The sequence below is a fragment of the Triturus cristatus genome, chromosome 4_2 (assembly GCF_964204655.1).
Source record: "Triturus cristatus chromosome 4_2, aTriCri1.1, whole genome shotgun sequence".
Taxonomy (NCBI): domain Eukaryota; kingdom Metazoa; phylum Chordata; class Amphibia; order Caudata; family Salamandridae; genus Triturus; species Triturus cristatus.
In genome coordinates, this window is record NC_140586.1 from 703,000,111 (window position 1) to 703,021,386 (window position 21,276).

At 49.7% G+C, this 21,276-nt stretch overlaps 1 protein-coding gene across 1 annotated transcript in view; it reads left to right on the forward strand.

Annotated features, from left to right (window-relative positions):
• The window catches only part of FAM151A (family with sequence similarity 151 member A), a 248,029-nt gene that overhangs the window by 198,290 nt on the left and 28,463 nt on the right, over positions 1-21,276 (forward strand). Inside the window, exon 7 of the mRNA XM_085600147.1 lies at positions 17,429-17,563. Coding sequence (XP_085456273.1) covers positions 17,429-17,563 — 135 coding nt within the window. The remainder of the gene's footprint in view (positions 1-17,428; positions 17,564-21,276) is intronic.

Consider the following 21,276-nt stretch of genomic DNA (forward strand, 5'->3'; position numbering starts at 1 on the left):
TGTGTTTGTGTATGCGGCAATATTTGGGATAGTGATATCGGATCCTCGTCACCATCCTCCACTGCCAAATGTGGAAGGTATTTTACCTGGTGATACCAGTAGTAGGCGTATTGTGCCTGTGCACAGAGATAGTATACGTAAATGTCAGGGACTGCAAAGCCACCCGCTGTGTATGGGAGTGTCATCATTTTCAAACCGATACAAACTTGCTTCCCAGCCCATATTAATTTAGCAAAGGCCGTCCGTATTCTATTGACGAGTGAAGTGGGTGGCGGTATCAGAATATTAACAGATAGGTATAACAATTTAGGCAATAGTACCATTTTTATTAATAATATTCTATCTGCTATTGAGAGAGGAAGAGTGACCCACCTATTTATTTGCGCCTCTATGCGGTCCATCACCACCCCATAGTTGGATCAGAGTACGGTTTCCACCTCCCGGTGGATCCAGATCCCAAGATATTTAAGAGGATCTTCCTGCCAAACGAGGGGAAAATCCAGCTTTGGTGCTTTGGTATTAATTGTCAGCGGTATTACTGCTGACTTGTCCCAGTTGATTTTCAATCTTGAATGCCTTCCGAGTTTTATATAGTCCCGTAGCAACGGCGACAAGTTACCTTCAGGATTTCGTACATATAACACCATATCATCAGCGTATAATGATATTCTAATGGGCCTTAGTCGGAATTGCAACGCCGTGCATGCATAATTCTGCCGTATTTTACAAGCCTATGGCTCCAATGCTATAGCAAAGAGCAATGGGGACAACGGACAGCCTTGCCTGGTTCCACGTTGTATATGTATTGTGTCAGATATTTGTCTGTTTACCTTAACGCGGGCAACGGGCTTAGTGTATAGAAGGGCGATCCAATTGATCAACCTAGGCGGTAATCCTATTCTATTTAATATCGCAAACATATATTGCCATTCAACAGAGTCAAAAGCCTTAGCGGCAACCAATAGGACTGCCACTGCCTGTAGCTCCGGATTCAGTTGATGCAGCAGGGCAAATATAGTGCGCAAGTTATTTGCAGTCGAGCGCCCCGGGATAAAGCCCGATTGATCAGGTAGAACTATTGTGGACATAAATGGTTGTAGCCTTGTGGCGATAATTTTGGCCAGAATTTTAACATCCGTGTTTATTAGTGAAAGGGGTCTGTATGATTCTGCCTTATCCGGATTTTTATCCGGTTTTAACAAGGCCACTATAAGTGCCTCTCGCAGCGTCGGGGGTAAAATTTTTATTTTTATATGCCTCATCGTACATGGCAAGCATGTGTGGGACCAGTAGGTCGGAGTATGCTTTATAAAATTCACCAGTGTAGCCATCAGGCCCAGGTGATTTGCCATTGGGCAAAGATTTTATAGCCAGCTGCACCTCCTCCTCCGTCACAGGCTGCGCCAGGTGTTCACGGTGCGAGTCCGATAGCCACACCAGTGCGATATCTTCAACATAATTTAGTATTTCGGCCTCCGACGCCGTATGTTGGGTGCTGTAAAAGTCTCTATAAGTATCCGCAAACGTAGATAGTATACCATGGGTATCACAGTGTATCCGTCCCTCTCCGTCCTCTAATCGGGTAACAGTGTGTTGTTTATGTTCAAGTCGTATCTTCTGCGCCAGTACCCGCCCCGGTCTACCCCCTTCTCCCAGCCTACGTGCAGTGTATCGACGGCCTATATATTTTATTTCATCCTCTGCTAGTTCATTGTATCTACTCATTTCTTCATTTAAATTCCCTAACGCTAGTGCAGTGTGTGTACTGTCGTACTCCGTTTCCAGGGCTTTTATTCTACCCTCGCAGTTCTTCAATTGGGTTCGTATGCCTTTCAATATTCCCGCATGTGTGCTGATGCACACCCCCCGTAGCGTCGCCTTGAATGCCTTCCAGAGCACCCCTGCGCTACCAACCGAGCGTGCATTGTTCGCAAAATAGTCTTTTATCGCCTTATGTATCTTCTTTATAAATGGGATCTAGTAAGGCTGCGGCGTTAAATCGCCATACAAATGGCGGGGGTGTGTATGTTGGGATCACCAAGGCCAACAGGACAGGTTTATGATCCGATAGGGTCTGTGGAAGGTGTCGCACCTCCGCTGCCCACGTGGTAGCATGTTCAGTAATGAGCCAGTGGTCGAGTCTTGACCAACTGCCATGCGCCGTGGATGAGTGTGTACCCTCTAGTACTGTAGGGTGATGCTCACGCCAAATGTCGCGCAGGCCAAATTCCGCCATCCCATTTTGCAAGACGGATACTGCTCGTTTGTGATATTCTATGGTGTTTGGTGATCGGTCTTTGCCCGCATCTAATGTGACGTTCAGATCTCCCCCCCACGCTAACTCCAGCGGTGGCAATGTTCATAGTGCAGTAAGTAATGACTGAAAAAAGGCGGGATCGTCCGCATTAGGGCCATATACATTAATAATACCATCCTTGTTCCTCGTAGTGTTCCTGTAGTTATAACAAACCTCCTCTGCGGATCAATAAGCTTTTCCTCTTATACAAAATTAGCGCCCCTTCGTATAAGAGTTGATACCCCCCGAGCGTAGGATGAGTAGGTTGCTGATACTGTGAGTTCCCCCCATCTAAAACCTAATCGTCCCACCTTGTGTGGTGATAAATGCGTTTCTTGAAGCAGGGCTATGTCGACATGATGCCTATCAAGGTATGCCAACACCTGCCTAATTTTTTGGGGACTATTCAGGCCCCTAACATTCCAAGTTAATAATCGTATTAGCGTATTTGCCAACCTACTATGTGACATCAGTATCTGCCATTCTGTACAATTGGCCTGGGGGCCTATAGTGTGGTGCACTCTCCGTGTCCACGGCGTCTGTCACATTGCACAGCAATATCCTCCTACATGCAAAATCATCAGAACAAAACACACAGCTTCTCTGAAATATATCAAAACCCCCCTCCCTCCCTACCCCCACCCACTTTACCACCCCAACTTTGGCAAAGACAATTCCCATCAATGATGAACAAACTCAAGTTCTCCCTCCACTACTCCCTCCTTAAATTAACACCCCATTTCCAATTAACTTTCAGTGGTATACACAGGGAGGCGGTAGTTGCCCGCTAACAAACTCAGCGATGCTACAGCTGAGTGACCGAGTAAACACAACAATCTTCAGTGTATCATTATATGTGCGTATCACACCCCACACGTTGCTATCAAGCACCTGCATGTTAAAGATGACATAATCTCTATGACATCCTCTCACACCACCGTTGGTCATCCTGTCTTTATTCGATATCTGATGTGCGGTCCTGTTCCCCACTCTGGCCTCTTGGAGATTTACGGCGTAGAGTGTGTGGGTGGTGCTGTTGCAAGAATTTAAGGACTTCTTTTGGATCACTACAAATGGTGCTTTTCCCATCTACAGTGATCTTCAAACGAGCAGGATAAAGCATGGCGTATGAGATGTTATTCTCTCTTAACTTTTTCTTTACATCCATAAACTTTTTACGTGCCTCCTGAACCTGCGAAGTGAAATCCGGAAATAGTGATATCACCATTCCTTCATGTGCAACACTTCCAAATTCACGGGCCCTTCGGAGCGCCGCGTCTCTGTCTATGTAGTTCAGGATTTTGGCAATAATGGGTCGCGGCGGCGCTCCTGGCCTCGGCGGCGGCGCTAGGGATCTATGCACCCTTTCCACTATAAACACCTCGGAGAATGTTTCTTTGCCTAACATCGTGATAAATAATGTCTCGATGTAGCGTTCCATGTTTCCTGTGTGAGTGGATTCTGCCACACCCATAATGTGTATGTTGCAGCGTCTAGATCGGGCTTCCAAATCCTCGGTCTTTGCTAGCAGATTCTGTATAGTTTTCCTGGCTGTATTCTGTTTCTGTTCCATTTGCTGATGCAGATCTTCCACTTCCGATATACGACGCTCAGCTGTGTCTATTCGCTCCGTATGTTTATCCAATCGTTCAGCCATACGGTCCACCCGATATGTTAGGGTATCTATTTTACCATCTATATTTGATAAGAGTGGCTTGTATTGCCGCAAACATTGATTTGAAATCCACCGCCTCATCTGAACTCGTCGCATCCGTAGCACTCATTGGGCCTCGTCCAATTGTTTCAGTGGTCTTTTCTGGCGCCCTCCGCTGCTGATCAAAATGCAGTTTTGGTTGATTTTTCTCCGGTTTCCCCATTTTATCAGGACTACAGTGGGAGTCGGCAGTATAGCAATAGCGACTTCTCTATGTTTGGCAATCACCACCCTCTCACGGCGTCTCCAATTTCCAGTTCGCAACTGTCCCCCAGTGCCAATACGGAAAAAAGTGGGATATCTCTGCACGTATCACGCCACAGCTCTTCAGCAGCAGAGACCAACAGCAATCAAGTTAGCTGGCGCCAGGCAGGTCCGCCCAACACCTACAACATCCGACAATCGCACCGCTTCCACAGACCCCAAGTCCCACCTTGCAATTCTTCCAGTGTAGTTTACACTCTACCGGAGTTTTACAGGCGATATGTGAACTTCACATCTATTAATGGTGGATCCTGGGGTACTGCACTGTTGTTATTAGGCGTCTATCCTACACCGGAAGGGCCATTCGACCATGTCCATCTGGGCGCAATTGGGCAAACATCGGGAAAAGACAAATCTGCCCCCTTTTATTTCTTGCTTCCTCTATTGTTATTCTTGTCCTTCTGTGAATGGGGGCCCAGCCCTCTCTCCCAGGCATAGAGCAACGCCACACAGAGGCCCAATCTGTCCACAAGCCCCCTTCGCCTCACCGCTGTCCTGCGTACGCCGGGGGGCAGGGGGCGGCGCGGCAGCCCCCCGCGTCACCTCCAGATTGCAGCACCCCCCGTATGTCGATGCCTCGCAGGGTTTAGATCAGGGGCCTTCCCATGAATACAGCACAGGCCTCCGTATCCGGAGCCGTAGCCGCCGGTCGCCGGCTTCTACGCTCACTGCTCCGGTGTCCCGGCAACCCCCCTTACCGGCATATCCAGCGGAGTGCCCAATGAAAGCAGCTTCAGGCCAGCGCGCGTGGCAGCGCTCCCCCTTCCCCACGCTTCAGTCACAGGCAGCGCCGGGCAGCCGGAGCAGGCCGCACACTCCCCGGGCTCTCGTAGGATGCTCCTCCCAGCGTCCAATGCGACGCGTCCACCTCGGCCTCCCAGCGATATCGATCGTCGCACCTCGCAGCTTCACAGATTCAGCAACAGCATTTATTTCAGGTGGATGCTGTAACCGTAAGTGTCCCTCACATATTCGCTCGTGTTCATGATATTAGTGTCCCCTCGTGACACAGGATGGCTGCTTTTTGTTGTGTCGGTCGGGAGAGCTCACCTACATGGCGGCCATTTCCCAGCGCGGCTAGCTCCGCCCCCCCGCGATGTACAGTTGTTAACTCGCACTTGGCCCTTTATGTCTGTATATGGCAATTGCACCCATCCCAAAAATTTCGGACCAAAGCCCATCTTTTTCAAGACTTCAAACAGATATGGCCACTCAATAGAGTCAAAGGCCATAGAGGCATCCAGGGACAACACTACTGCATCTTCCTCCATGTATCCACGCCGATCAAGTACGTTGTGAAGGCTTCGAATGTTTCTCCCTGGCATGAAGCCAGATTGGTCTGGGTAAACAAGGGAGGAAATGACCCCGACCAATCGCAAGGCCAATACTTCGGGTGGATCTTAGCCTCTATGTTTATTAACAATATCGGCCTGTAGGAGCTGCAATTCTCAGCAACTTCCCTGGCTTTTGGAGTACCACTATGGATGCCAGGCGTAGGTCCCCAGGCAGAATCCCTTGCTCATAGCTTTCATTATACATAGCCCGTAAGTGTGGTGCCACCTGGGGGGCTACCAATTTCAAAAACTCAACGGGCGTCCCATTGGGTCCCATGGCCTTCCCCGATTGGATCTTACCAATGGCCTTTTGAATCTCCTCATCAGTCAAGTCCTTCTCTAGGGCGTCTCTGTCAGTCATAGAGAGCGTTGGAATGTCACTATCAGGGAAGAGCCGGCGGGAGTCCTCCGCCGTGTATGTAGTAGAGGAGGAGTATATGTGTTCTAGATGATCCGCAAAGGCGTCTGCTATAACTTTAGGGTGTGTGATGTGAGTGCCATCAGACAAGATAATTCTGGGCACCCATCTTTCACTTTGGTCACGTTTCTCTAGCCATGCGAGGGCCCTGTCCCCCAGTTCATACACTCTATGTCGGGTACGCAGAAATTTAGCCATCGTCTGCTCTCTAATTTTAATTTTGTATTCCTCCCGCTTAAGGGCGAGGCGGTGGAAGGCATCAACGGTTGGCATGGTGACACTATCGAGTTCCAATTGCTGGAGATCCCTCTCTAACTGTGCTAAGTGTTGGTGTTTATTCTTAGTGTAGCCGGCCTGAAGTGATTGTGCCTGCCCCTCAGGACTACCTTAAATGCTTCCCATACGATTACTATGATTACTAGAGAATCCACCGAGCCTACATTTTCTTTAAAATAGTTTATGGTCTGTGTGTACATTTCTTTTTTAATATCGTGCATTTTTAAAATCCATGGATTTATGGTGATCGTGGTCTGTGGCTGTTGTTCCCTGTATGTAAAATCAACGCTAACTGGGGAGTGGTCAGAGATGCCCCTCGGAAGGGCATCGGGATTGCGAAACCTGCCAATATGAGTTGTATGAGGGAGAAAGTAGTCAATCCGGGAGGAACTTCTGTGTGCATTGGAGAAGTAGGTGTATTGGGCACCATCGGGTTGCAGTGTACGCCAAACATCGGTCAAACCCATGGCTTTGGTGAATTCTTCCATTAGCACATTTGGTCTCGCCCCTACCAGTCATGGGTGTCTGTCCGCTAGGTCATTCATAGTCATTTTATAGTCTCCTCCCAGAATCAGTGGGCCTAACGGAAGGTCTATTATATTGCCCAGGTCTGCCAGAGCCTCCTTACCCAATGTTGGTGGTAGGTATACTGAAATAACATTTAGTGCCTGCCCCTTCCATTGTGCCTCCAGGACTGCATACCTGCCCCCTGGATCCGCCCATGTACGGTTCACCATGAGAGCTAGGTTCTTTTTTGCAAGAATACACCTGCCCCTAGATCCTGAAGTATAGTCTGCGTGTTCCAGGAGTTTGTAACTCCACCTTGTTAGGGCCTTGCTCTTATTCCCCACCATGTGTGTCTCCTGTAATAAAACTACATCCGGCGAGTGGCATTTTAGATATTGTTGGACTATACCGTGTTTAATTCTATCACCCATCCCATTCACGTTCCAGGTAAGCACTGAGTGATTTTTCCATTCTATCCCCCATCATCGGAACTGAGGACCATCAAGCAACAACAGGTTAAGACTACTCCGTATTCAGGGGGCGTGGCTAGCAGCCAAGCATGGCGGCTGCCTTTTAGAAGAGTTCCGGACCCGGGCCACACCGATCCTGAAATAAATGAACTAATCTGCGCTGGACAGCCTCCGGAGCGCGAAGGAATGCGGCGGAACCGGCAGTGAAGTATTGGTGCCGCTGGGAAGATTGGGGGGCACCCGTAACTACAGATATGCCCCCAGCTGCCTGCTGACGCAGCAACCTGCCGAGCGTGTAACGTCCAGAAGGAGTGGAGCGCACTGATCCTTTGTGCTCCCGAGGCGAAGTCACCGCATTTGATCCGGAGAGACGAAGTCGAGGGTCTGGCAACTATTTGCATGCCAGCAGGACGAAGCAGGGAGGAGCAGTGGTGCTGACTACGGTGAGGAGGACGCGACGGCGAGGCATGGCAGCGCGGCGGGTGCAGCGCCTACGCGAGGACGGGGATGTGAAGCGGCCTGCTCCTGAGCACCGCGAGGAGACGTATGGCAGACAGCGCTTCCCCATGCGCGCTACGCTGCGGAGAAGCGATGCACAACGAAGATAAGGGCAGGTGGAGGAAGAGTGTCTGACTGTGACCCCCAAGATAAGAGTTCTGGGCAGCGATATGAAACGCCTGACGGGGAGCACGGACACCATGTGCGCCTAAAGACATCAGCAGTTGTGTCGGTACAGTGTGCAGAAGTGCGGAGGGCAGACTGCCCCAGAGGACATTAATTAATTAGCAAAGCGTGTGCCTTGGACGGGGGAGGCTCCATTGAGAACTAATTCCGAGGGTCTGATGGTGCAGTGGGGATTCTAGTGTACTGATAAGATCGGGCAGCCAGGGAGAGGCCGATGTGGGACCCTGGAGAGGCTGTGTGACAGTAAACCCCGGACTATAGCAGCTCCATAACTAAACATCAGCGATATCTGTACTTACCGTGGAAGCCAATTTAACTGGGAAGGTTGCGGTTGTTCCACTCCAAGGCTGAGCTGTGTGTTTCGTGTGCGATCAGTGGCCATTTGTAGTCTGGAGGTGCAAGTCGCTGCACTTCGGTGATAGTCACTGTATTTGTACCTGCTGTCGGTGCGTGCTGTTGCGGACGGTGACCCTGGGTCACCAGCACGTAGGCCGCAGTCGCCGCGTGGAGCGGGTGGGAATGCTAAGGCATAAGGCATCCCGCGGCAGCGCGTGGTGGAGCGACCACATTGTCAAACATACCACGCAGTGCAGGACAGAAGACAAAGCGGCGTGACTAGGAACACGGTGTGGCATACGAGAGAGGCAACATGCGACGCAGAGCCGCGAGAGGCAAGAAGAGTGCTGAGGGGGACTGGTGACCTCGCGGGGCGCCACGCTGTGGGCTGGAGACCGCCCCAACTGTGCTTTGCAAGATGGGACGCAAGGGAGCGAAGCACCAAGATCAGGGGGGGCACGACCCGGTTCCGGAGGCGGCAGCTCCGGCGACTCACAGTCACGGGGTTGAAGATACAACGAAGCTGGTCGCGTCGACGCACACGGACAAGCTGGATCTCATCCTGCAGGAAGTTCGTGAATCCCGGAAAGCAATAGAACTTCAAATTGGAACCCTCACTACTGGCCTTAACTTATTAAGGGCGGACCACTCAAAACTTGCGGATAAAGTGAAAGACAATACTGCAACGCTGGCGGAGGTGTCTCCGCGACAATCGCAGGCCGACACTAAAATTACGCAACTGCAGGAGCAAGTGGCCACATTGATAGGCAGGGTGGAAGATGCAGAAGGACGGGCCCGATGGAATAACATCCGCGTCATAGGACTTCCGGAGCAGAGTGAAGGGAGAGACGCGACGAGGTATATGGAGAAGTGGTTCCGGGACCACATTACTAGTGAAGGTCTGCATAGAGAGAGCACACAGGATACCTACCGGTCGTCCAAAACCAGGAGCTCCGCCTAGACCTCTAATTGTGAAACTACTGTACTTTCGCGATAGAGACACCCTCCTGCAAAAAGCTCGGGAGTCAACCCCTATAAATTTTGAGAACACAAAAATCTCCTTATACCCAGACTATACAATGATAGTCCAAAAACAGCGCTCCTCCTTCTTAGCAGTCAAGAAGAAACTCCGAGACCTAAATCTGAAATATGCATTGCTCTTCCCGGCGCGCCTAAAAATTATACATGACCAAAAATCCTATTTCTTTGAAAGCCCCGAAGACGTAGAAGATTGGATAGAGGTAATGGACCTATCAGACACCGCGCTGCCTACCTCTCCTCTCAATGCGAAGAACATGACGGGGCCGAGGAAGTCTGCTGGAAGTAATAAACAAAGAACACGCCTTCCCCTGCACGGCGATACCCCACAACCCAACAGATGCAGCAGAACAAATCACAGGCGATTATAGCTGCAACCACGTTCACACAAAATTCGGGAGCGGTAGCTAAGACCTCCTCGGAGGAAGAAAAATTTAAATGTTGTATACTTGTAAAGCGCACAGCTGCCCCAGCAACGGGGCGTCCCAGAGCTGTATACCGCTGGTGAACCCATCCTGGCTTTCCCTGTGAGATGGTCCCGACTGGGCATCTCCAAGGTGAAGACAAGCATCCCCGGCGCTGATGGGGCCGTAAGTGGAGATTAAGCCAGCTATTGCCCAGAGTTGCTGAGTGGGATCCATGGTTAGAGTAGGCACCGAGGCGAGAATTATCGAGTCCGCTGACCTTGGCCCAAGACCCTGCCGCGTCGGAAATTGAACCCTGGTCCCGGGCCGACCTCTGCTTCTGGGTCTGCCGCCTCTAACCAGTGAGCCACACCACTCCACAACACACGAGTCGGACTCTGAGGGCAGTGCGGCTCTGTTTCCATCTGCGACCCCGCATGTCATTAAAGACTTATACGGATGACTGTACCCGCAAGTATAAACATTCAATCTGTGTTCTGTACCTAACCAAAGGGCTGGGTAAAATGGTATGCTGCAATAATGGTTCACGTATAATGCTTATTAATGATTCGGCCTAAGTTCCGTAGAAGCACAATAGGATTGTTAATTGGTAGAATGCACCACATGAAGGGCGCTAGCGATGTCCCCCACATGGCAAAGGCGCTATACACGACCGTTGAGTTTTTATTGTTACAGTTAAGTTGTATGGTCCGGTATAGTTGGAAGACCAGACCGAGTATTGGGGTGTTTGGGGTAGGAGAAAGTCTCACAGTCTGGCGCTGGCGAACTAGGATACCTTACTTATCCATCGCATGCATCTCCCACAGAATACAAGATAGACATGACAACACAGGGTAAATACACTATAATAACATGGAATATACGAGGTATGGGAACAGTGCAGAAACGACATAGGATACATGCACAGCTACAACGGCGTAAGGCACAGATAGTATATCTGCAAGAGTCTCACATGATAGAAAGTGAGGTGTTGAAATTATGAAAGAAATGGAGAGGACAAATCTTTTCCACCTCTTACTCTAGCTATGCACGAGGTACCACTATCTGGATTAGGCATGGAGTACCATTCACAGCACTGGAATAGAGGGCGGACAAACTAGGGAGATACATATTTGTAAAAGGGATGCTAGATGGGCAACCAGTAATCCTGGGCACGGTGTATGCTCCGAATTTTGAGCAAGAGAAATACTGGGATATAGTGAGCGGGGCGCTGGTGGGATGGGAGTCGCAGCCATGGATACTGGGGGGAGACTGCAACGCGGTAATGGATGTAGCGCTAGACAGATCGCATACGCCACTGCATGGGGCAGGTGTGTATAAGCAAGCAGAGGCATTGGACAGGTGGGCAAAAGGATGGGATTTATGTGATGTCTGGAGGATGAGACACCCCACACACAGGGAATGCTCCTATTATTCTGCAGTGCACGACCTGCATACCAGAATAGACAGAATATACTGATCCGACAGGATAGCAATGCAAACACTACAGACCACATATTTACCAAAAACCCTTTCAGACCATAACCCGATGGAGTTGACTGTGGCATGGGGGAGGGTCCCCGCGCCGGTGCCCACATGGCGGTTATGGCCACAGTTGCTGGAGGCCTCGGTATTCCGCAGCGACATTACAGTGACCAGTGGTCAATACTTCGAAGAGAACAGGGCACGGCGGCGGACAGACTTGTAGAGTGGGACGCTTTGAAAGCAGTGATCTGGGGGAAAGCGATAAGTACAATAGTAGGCGCCAGACAGGAACTTCACAGGGCGCTGATAAAGGTGGAAGACAGGATGGGTAAACTGAAACAGGAAGTTATAACAAATGGTGACTGCAGGGGCCAGCTACAAGAAGTGAGAATAAGACATGCAGAACTTTTAGAGTCTATGCGGGTCATAGACTACCAAACATACACGAAGAGAGCACACGCTGAAGCAGATAGGTCTGGGGCGTTACTTGCCACATCAATCCGCGATGCCCCCCCGGCGGTTGTTATACATGAAATTGCACTGGCGGATGGGACCACAGTCAATACGCAGGCAGATATCAACACAGCCTTTAGGCACTACTACACTACACTGTACAGTACAACGGGCCACAACCCGGAAGCCACCACAGAAGCCTTCCTCTCTAACCTAAACTACTGAACACAATGCTCACTGAACTTATTTGGGGGAACGGCAGACGGCGTATAAGCCTAAAGAAGCTGCAAGTAGGCACGCGAATGGGAGGTCTGGGTGTCCCAGATTTGAGAGCATACTACTATGCAAGCCAACTACAATGGTTATCTTACTGGACGACAGGGCGTAACTTGCAAGAAATAGGATTCGCGATGGCAGACATTGACTATGGCGCATTACACAAGCTATTATTGCGGAGAGTGCGGCACTACGTAAAGAAGAACTCAAAGGACTGCAGAAAATACCAATAGCGTTGGAATGGGATGTAATGCTGGAAGCCATAAAATCGATGGACGAAGTCTAAGACCCTAAGTAGAGTGTAAAATTGTCAGTGCGGAAGGGTACCTAAATTTTTATCAGCAGTGCATGGACTGGGAGATGTATACTATGCACGCACAGGCTTGCCAGGAGTATATATAAGGAGATGCACAAGGCGCAGAACGCAGACACACACGTGAGACGGGGGAGGGAAGGGTAGAGGGAGTTGGGGTTTATTTGTTGTATCAATGTGACCAAGGTATACTTAGTAATGGGGATTGCTGTCCCAAACGAGATATGACTTGTTTAACTTATTCTATAGAATAGTTCAGCATAAGTATATGGCAGCAAAACTGGATTGTGTATATGTAAATGCGATATAAGAAAGGAATAAGGTTGCTGCAGAAGTGTAACATTTGGGTATATGATATAAAAGACTTCAAAACCCAATAAAATATGTTTAAACTTTTTTTTAAAAAGACTACTCCGTATTCAGCAACTGCAGCCTGTAGAACTGGCGTACTATGATCCCGTAATATCAAGCATGTTTTCCCTCTCCTTTCGTTACAAATTTTGCCTGATTCCTCCTGGCAACTGCTATCCGTTGCGGAACATGCATGCGATCGCACGTGATCAATGATTTGAATACACAACAACCTAAAAAACAACCAACTCCCCACCCCCACCCAATCCCCCTCCCTGACTCACTACCCGCCTCCCCAACTGAGCAGAGCGCTTTTTCCCCGTAACTAGTACTTGTGTGGGGGATGAGAGTCCCCCCATGCTCCTCGGAAGCCCTCCTTAAGCATAGCATCAATAACAGCGACCATCCTCACTGGAGGCGCATATTGCGAGGTGTAACATGAAGCCCATCTACAACTTTAGTTGCATTCTGTGAGACACCTTGTACCCTGGGTCATCACTTGTCCAGGGAGGTTTCTTATACAGGGCAAGTTAAAGTTAATGCGATCCTGAATTGGTAGTTCGTGTTCAATCAGTCCCCTTTGTCGCTGGGATCAGGAGACTTCAGCCCTTGCGATTCGTGGAGTCGGTGTTGCTGTTGGGTTCTTGGTTTGCCGGACTTCGTAGCAGGGCGCCATCCCTCCAGCCAGTCTTGCGTTTCCTCAGGTGTGGCAAAGAACCATGTCTTGCCTTCCCCTTCTACTCTAAGTTTCGCCGAGAAAAGCATTGAATATTTGAGTTCTCTGGTCCGCAGCTCTTTCTTGACTTCTAAAAAGCTGCGTCTTTGTTTGGTCACAGCTGCCATATAGAATGGATAGAGCGTGATGGCATAGTTCTCCAGACGGAGTGGTGGGGCTATCCTTGCTGCCTGCAAAATAGCATCTCTATCACGAAAGTTGAAAAAGCGCGCCAATATTGGTCTGGGGGGGGCACCCGGTCGTGGCCTCCCCCCGGTACACGGTGAGCTCTTTCCACGGAGAAGAAGGTAGATAGCCCTCTTGGTTGCAACTTGTTCTTAATGAGGTCCTCCACAAATAAGTCTAGAGCAGGTCCCCCTACATTTTCTGGTACACCAATAATACGGATGGTGTTGCGCCGTGAGCGGCCTTCTTTGCCGTCCAGGTTGGCCAGAATGAGCTTATTGTCAGCTTCTTGATGACGTATTTGGCGTTGAAATGCACCCGTGTCTGTGGATAGTGTCGTTGTTGTAGATTCAACCTCTGTCAGTCTCTGACAATTTTAAGAAGTCTGCCCTTATGAGGGATATATCTGTGGATATCGTACCGATAGAGGACTGGACTTGCTGTAGGGCGGCCATAACGTCTATTAATGTGACTGTTTCTGGGCCTTGAGTTGCAGGGCCCTCCGCCCGGGCCGTATTGTTGTGTGGTTTTTCACTCTGATCCTTGGTGTACGCGTATTTGTCTAATTTGCCGGTTGGCGCACCCCTCTGGCCTTGGCCTCCCATCTTATTTCACGTATGAAGGGTTCCACCCAGCCCACAGGGGGGAAAGGCCAGTAGTCCTCGCTGCCGGCTGCGTTATATAGTGTCACGCGAGGCCTTTCGGTTTTCTCACCCCCACCACCTTTGAGGCCGTGGCGCGTGATAGGCCTCTGTCCACGTCGTCGGTATGGGGCCAAGATCACCTTATTTTTTAGCTTTTACTGTGGGAGAGCCTCATAAGCCTGGACTCACCCACAGTGCACACATGATGAAACAGATTGCATGTGAATTGCAGCGGTGTCAGCCTTGTGAGAGAAGGCCGCTGTGCTGCATCCAGGGTAAGGGGCACAGGACTGGTTACATGTAGACACGTGTGCACATGCATGTGCACCGGTGTAAGGGCTGCGCAGGGGAGATTTCTGTTGTGCCCAGCCCAGGAGCAGGTACAAATAGAATGGTGTGGCAGGAATTATGCAGAGTTGGGTGGTGACATGGAGTAGGCTTTATAATGTGGGGAGACACATGTAAGGTAAAGTCAGTGTGCTTTACTGTTTTCACTGTAGGAACACTCCATTACTCTCCTATGAAGAGAGGGACCTACCAATTCCAGACACGCACCAAAGTACACTGTAAGTTGTGTAAAAAGAGGTATTCTTCTGAGTCCAAAGCCATATCTGTAATGCTTATGGGTCATCCAGAAACATCATATTCCTCTGACTCAGCTCATAACCTGAACCTGGCCGGGTGTGACCCCTGCCAAGCTGGACTAATTACCTTCCCCCTCAAGCTGTATCATCAGAGGCCTAGCTCTTCAATGCAAGCATTCCAAGGTTGAAGGTCTTCTCTCCAGGAGGGAGAGATGGGGATGAAGCTGCAGGTTATCCATCAGCAGCTGTTACCCGGTGCCAGGCACCAGGCCTGCTCCGGGCCCGGGCCATGAAGTCAGTAAGGGGGGAAGGGGGCTTTTTAGAGACCATGTGGCATGAGACCCCTGGACGACACCATTTTGAAGTATCCCAGAGGCCTGTGCAGGAAGGAGGGAGCAGGGGCTGAGAGGTGACGTGTCGCTGCAGGATAGGGCAGAAGTGCCTTACTGCCAGCCCCTCCAAATTCTTTTTAAAGGTCTTGCACAGGAAGAGGAGCTCTCTCTGGGGAAGACTGGTGCTGGAGCCTGGCGCCATGGAAAGTTGGAAGGAGGAAGCCCCTGACTGTCCCAGGACTCTTGACTGCGCCTTTGAGGGAGTCCAGGGCCAGTGAGGAGAAGCCTGGGACTCTGCCCAAGGAGAATAGAGGCCCAGAAGGAGAGCCAGGTGAAAGGCTGGTGCAGGGAGCCAATGAAGACAGCTCCTTACAGAATCACCCTCTTGGAGGCATGGAGGGGGGTGAGAAATGCTCCAGGTGGCTAGGGCTGGCCACCAGGAGCAAGAAGAGGCCAAAACTGGTAAAAATCGGTCCCCTGGGGGCTGAGTTATGCCCCCCAGAAGGTTAGCCACCTTTGACCTCTACCCCGACCGATGACTATGCGTGTGGGGCTCCACTGCCGGTCTTGGATGTGGCCCCGGGGTGGGTCAGGTCCCAGGGGCTGCCCAGAAGAAAGAAAAGTCAGGGAAGCCATCGCACTAGCCGGTAAATTGACCCCAAGGGGGTGCCACACGCCCACCCTGGCCCCTAAAGAAAACTGTGCGAGTGGCCTGGGCCCCTCAACTGTGGGCCCCGCAGAAGTCTGGGAGCTCCGTCGCACCCCCTGTGAAGACGACAGCCGGGGTGCGCCGTCACGTTCCATGTGAAAAATAGTCCTGGGGCCCGGGACCCCAACTTTGGGCCCTGACGAAGGTGGAAGCGGGAGAGTACCGTTGTCCTCCCTGCGATGAATGCCCTGGGGCCCGGTACCCCAAGTCAAGGCCTCGAAGAAAAGGCAGAAGTCAGGGAGCGTTGGATCTGTGGGGGATATTGGATTTGAAGGTGGCACGGACACAGTTGTGGTCCGTCCATGGGAGTTCGGAGGTGTGGCTGAAGGTGATGAAGGTGAGGAAGTTCCCAGCTGTGAAAACGGGATCGAGGATGTGCCCATCTGAGTGCATTGGTATAGGTACGATCTGCTTGAGTCCTATGGCGTGGAGGTAGTCCAGGAGGAAGGCGGAGTTGGAGTCCTGGCGGTTGTCAAGGTGGAAGTTGAGGTCTCCTAGCAATGTGAAATTGGTGGAGGTGATGGCATGCGGCGTGATGATGTCAGTGATAAAGTCGGCAAAAGGAGATCGGGGTCTGCGTGGGTCTGTAGATGAGGGTGCCTCGGTAGGTGGAGGACAGGTTGGTCTGGATCTTGAAATGGAGGTGTTCCATCAGGTCAGAGTAGGTGCTCAGCCGGAGATTGGCCTTGTGGGCGATGGCAATGCCTCCTCCGCCGGAGTGGTTGGGGCGATCCTTCCTGGTGAGCTTGTATCCTTCAGGGATGGCGATCGCGATGTCTGGTCCGGAGGTGGCGTTAGTCCAGGTTTCGGTGAGGAAGGCGATGTCCGGGGTTGTGCTGTCGAGGAGGTCCCAGATTTCCGTGGCGTGTCTGTGGAGGGAGCGGACGAAGAGGAGGATGCATCACAGAGTTTGAGGTGCAATGGAGTTATTGCTGGAGGGAAGTGGAGGTTCCGAGATCTCAACAGAGGTGAAGGAATGGCGGCAGTGACGGCAGGTGAAGGATCCGTGGGTGTCAAGGGGTGAGGAGAGCTTGCAGTTGAGGTGCTCACTCCAAGTTATCGTCAACCCACTGCATTTGGGGGCAAGATAACATGCAAACATGGGAGTGGTGGTACTAGACCCCCCCACAAAGTAAAGTAAATCCAACAGCTTATGTATATTTGTAAATTGATGCATAGTATTGAGGGGGGGAGGGGGTGTGTGTGTGTGTGTGAGTGTGTGAGTGTGTGTGTGTGTGTGTGCGTGTAACAAATGTACTCTTCCTTTTTATAAAGAAAAGTATAGACTGGACAATCAATTATTGAGTGTTATTTCTGCATACTTGTAAATGGTGATTACTAGCCCACACCACTTCCCTTGAGTAAGCCTTGGACTGCTCTCCAACGCTGCCCTCTAAGAGTTGAGCGCTACAATGGGGTGTTTGGTTTCTAGTGAAGGACAAATGAAGACATTGTTTGTGCAAACCTCACAAATAATGCCTCGTTTTCCAACAATATGTTTTTTTTTCTTAATGTATTTATTATGTACTATATTGCAATGGTTTTAATAACCAAGCAATAAAAATGTATTACTATTAAATACCTTGAAATTGACAAACGACAATGCTTTACCTACATTATGTAATCTGTGTTTTCACAGTGAACCCCAAAAGAAAAAGGATGTTTTATTCAGGGGAAAGTCTGCAGAAATTCTTTCACCCGGAGGACTCTGATGCCCTGTTAATCCAATGGTACGAGATTGACAGCAAGGTCGCTCTGCTGACGCTTCTTCAAAGTGAGTACTACACAGATGTAATTGGCATTATTAACACCAAAAATAAGCATGAGGATTCATATGCTCACGCTGTGGTGCACCAGAGGCAGATTTTCTACATGTAGTATGGAGCTGTGCGGGAATGGCATCTTTTTGGAGGGAGGTAGTACGATACCTACAATTGGCAACGGGATGGGAAATCGTAGGCGTGAGATGCTGTTGGGCTTGATCCCAACCTCTACAATGAAAAAACCCACAAATTTCTGATGATAGGGCTGGTGCTGGCAAAAAGGCGGATCGCCATTAAATGGATGAACGCTCACCCACCCAGCTATGCAGAGTGGCTGCGAGATGTGTGTGAGTGGGCGGTGGCTGAAGAGGTTAGGATCAAACATGTGTGACAGGATGAAAGATTGGAAGATGACTTGGCAGCGTGGAGGCAGATGCTATTAGACCTGAGGAATTATGGTGTAAAGCCAGGGAGCCACATTGATGAAATAGAACACGAAAAGGAACAAAAAGCTTACTAATGGATTTAGGCAAGGGATTATTGTGAACAGCGTAAACACCGGGGCATTTATCACGTAGAGGGAGACAGGACACACCTTGCATCCGGGTACAGCGGGAACGATGAGCAGCTAAATGACCCACTCCCCCTAAGGGTGACACCCATGCGTGCTCAATAAACACAACACGTATATCACCCCTCCAGGGAAAAGGGAAAAAAGGGACAAAGAAACCAAAACGAAATAATCTACTGCTGGAATGCTCTGGCACGGGAAGTCCTCGCTAGATAGACCGTCTCTCACTAGGCTCCACCCCAGAGGCCCTGTAAGTAAGACATAAACACACAATGCATCAGGCGCGCTCTTTGCACACACCTCCCCTCTCCCTGCGCCCCTCAGAATCGTACACTTACAGAAACAGGCTTATCATCCTCTGTCCAGCAGGCATGTTCTAAACCATTACAGAGAATCAATAGGCTTAATATAGTCTGTAGTAGTATCTAGAAAGTACTTATCTCCAAGGTTGTAGAGTCCAGAGGGCAGGGACTGGATCCACGCCTGTTGTCCTCACTTGGTTACCTCACCAAGGAACAGGTTCAGCAAAGCCCTGTAACCGCAGCTTCAGGCCTCTCCCGGGTGTCCGTGGAGAGCAGGCACTGAAGTCACCCTCGCTCTAGGCTGCAAGTGTTCTCCTCGGTGAGGAGGTTTAGCACCAGGAAACGTGCTATGATTCAGGTAGACAGAGAGCCGGCGCGCTCTCGGCTGGGTCGAGTCTTCGTGTCGGACGACGCACTGCGAGTAACGGTTACGAGGAGCCGTTGACTAGCTTCCAGTCCTCGTTTTGTTGGTCCAGGGTGCAGGCGCTCAAGGCAGCTCACGTAGAGCAACGCGCTACCCCGGAGATGGACGATAGAACACGGGCCAAGCGCCCGGTGTTTGGGACAGGAGCGGCAAGGGCGCAGGCGCCCACAGGGGTCCCTGTAGCGCTACGCGCTTCCGCAGCGAAGTTTCAGTAAGAACGGGCCAAGCGCCCGGTGGGATTTCTGTCGACTGCTGACGGTCCACTTACACGAGTAACGTACTCGTCGTTGGCAAGATTCGTTCCTCGGGGAAACACGGAAGAGTTCCGAGTGGCAAGCCCCGCGTTCCTGGTGGGCGGAGCTTAAGTAAGCCACTCGCGTCTTGCTCTGGGATTGTGGGAGCGGTAGTTCTTTTCCCCTGCGACATGGGAGATGTAGTTCAGAGTCCCCCTACCGCATTCACACGTTACTATGTGCCCCCTCTAGCGCTTCTCCTCACCCGGGACATGACAGCATTATACCCCATCTAGGCACTGAGACTACTGACACAGGGGTAATTAACTCAGTAACACATCCATGCAACAAAGAAGTGCTGCGACACAGGCCACATGCTTTCTATTAATAGATGTAGAGTGTTTAACTGCAACATCACATAAGCAGCTAGGGGACCAGGGGGTGTTGGGGAATGCTTATACAAGCCCCTTTGGGAAATCATCCTGTTTTTCAGTGTATGCTATATTGCAAGAATAATGACTGTGAAATGTCATTGAGTAACTAATAAAAAATTTTTTTTAAAAAGTATAAGGATCCATGAGAATCAGGTGCCACTTAATGGAAATGCTCTGGATTCCCCCTCCTCAAATTCAAGTTAATCTCTTGTTCCCTGGAACAGACATTCAGGAGCGTAGATTGGTCAGTATGGCTGGGGGGTGGGGTGGTGAGCTGAAGCACATGAGAGGGGATTAATGGACAGTGGAAAGAGAAATGAGTGTGGATTGTGAGGGATTCTTAAACACAGTATTTTGTAAAATGACCATGTTTTAAGACATTTGAAACACAGACAAGAGTGTGTGTGTTTTTTGTTTGAGTGAGTATTTAAAAATCATCAACAAAGGGGAGCAAAAGAGGGAAAAATAACCAGGTCGCCCTTTACTCACTGAACCATAATACAGAAGACCTGATTATGAGGGAACACAATATCTTTTTAAGAACTCCAGGGGCAGTCTGACACTATCTCTGCCAAAAAGCTGGCTTCGCCAAGATGCCAGTAATATCTGGTTTCCAGTTTTCAATTTTAAAATGCTTGTCAATACACCAAATAACACCTCATCTCATGAGGAAAAACAGGAAAAAAGGGTGTGAGTGGTGAGGAAGTACCTCACGTAAGCATCACCAAGGGAGCTGCTGGTTGGTACTCACCAGTTTGCTCACGCTATCATCATTGGTAACCTTCATGACCGTGAAGAAAGAAAAACTGTTTCCTAATTTTAGAGCTGAAGAAAAGAAAGGAATAAAGTGGAAAAGAAGGCAATATCAATGCTTATGTCATTCTTAGCCAACCGGACCCTGTAGTGAGAAAGAAGAAAGTTGCTTATCCAAGCTAAAATGAGTTGTAACTCACTTGCAGGTATACATACTTTATTGATCGCTGTGATCACACTCAGATTAAAAGAACGGCATGTGTTAGACCATTTCAGTTAGAAAAGGCCGACATGTTTCATTGCCAATTATTTTTAGGCAACTTCATCAGGGCTTGGGGCCTCATCGGTTCTTCAAGCATAGCCTCTGGTGATTGACAAATGATACAAGAAAGATGGTGCCAACCATTTAAAAACACACTGAAATTGTTGTTTGCTGGCAATATTTGCCAAGACATTAACGCATGCGAATATATAAGGTAATACTATATTTACCAGGTGGTTGCTACCAGAGTTCGTAACAGCAACACACCATCAGGGGAGCACACACAACCTTTAGCCACGCATCCCCTGCAGAAAGTAGCAGTCGCCGCTGATCAACCTGTGGGTATACGTACATACATATTAGTGGATATGCACTGATCAAGTCTCCTGGGAGTCACCCATATTTACTCCTTAATTTGTGAGTGGCCACCTCATATCCATACATCTGTCCTGTTGAATAATATTCTAGACCTTTGTAGCATAGCAGTATCACCATTTTAACGCTGCAGGCATCACTGACTGTGTTTTATATTATTCATATTCCTGGGGAACTACCAACCAACATGTCACAGCACTCAACCATACTTAGCCATGACCAATGGTCTCAAGCTATTACTTGTTCATTACCTGGCATTCTCATTCCTACCATGCTCTTACTGCACTTAGAGACGTCTCTGTCTTGCACTCGTTCAGGACGCTAAGAGTGCTCAGGCGCTCCTTCAAGAGCGTGGCGTGTTTGAGACATA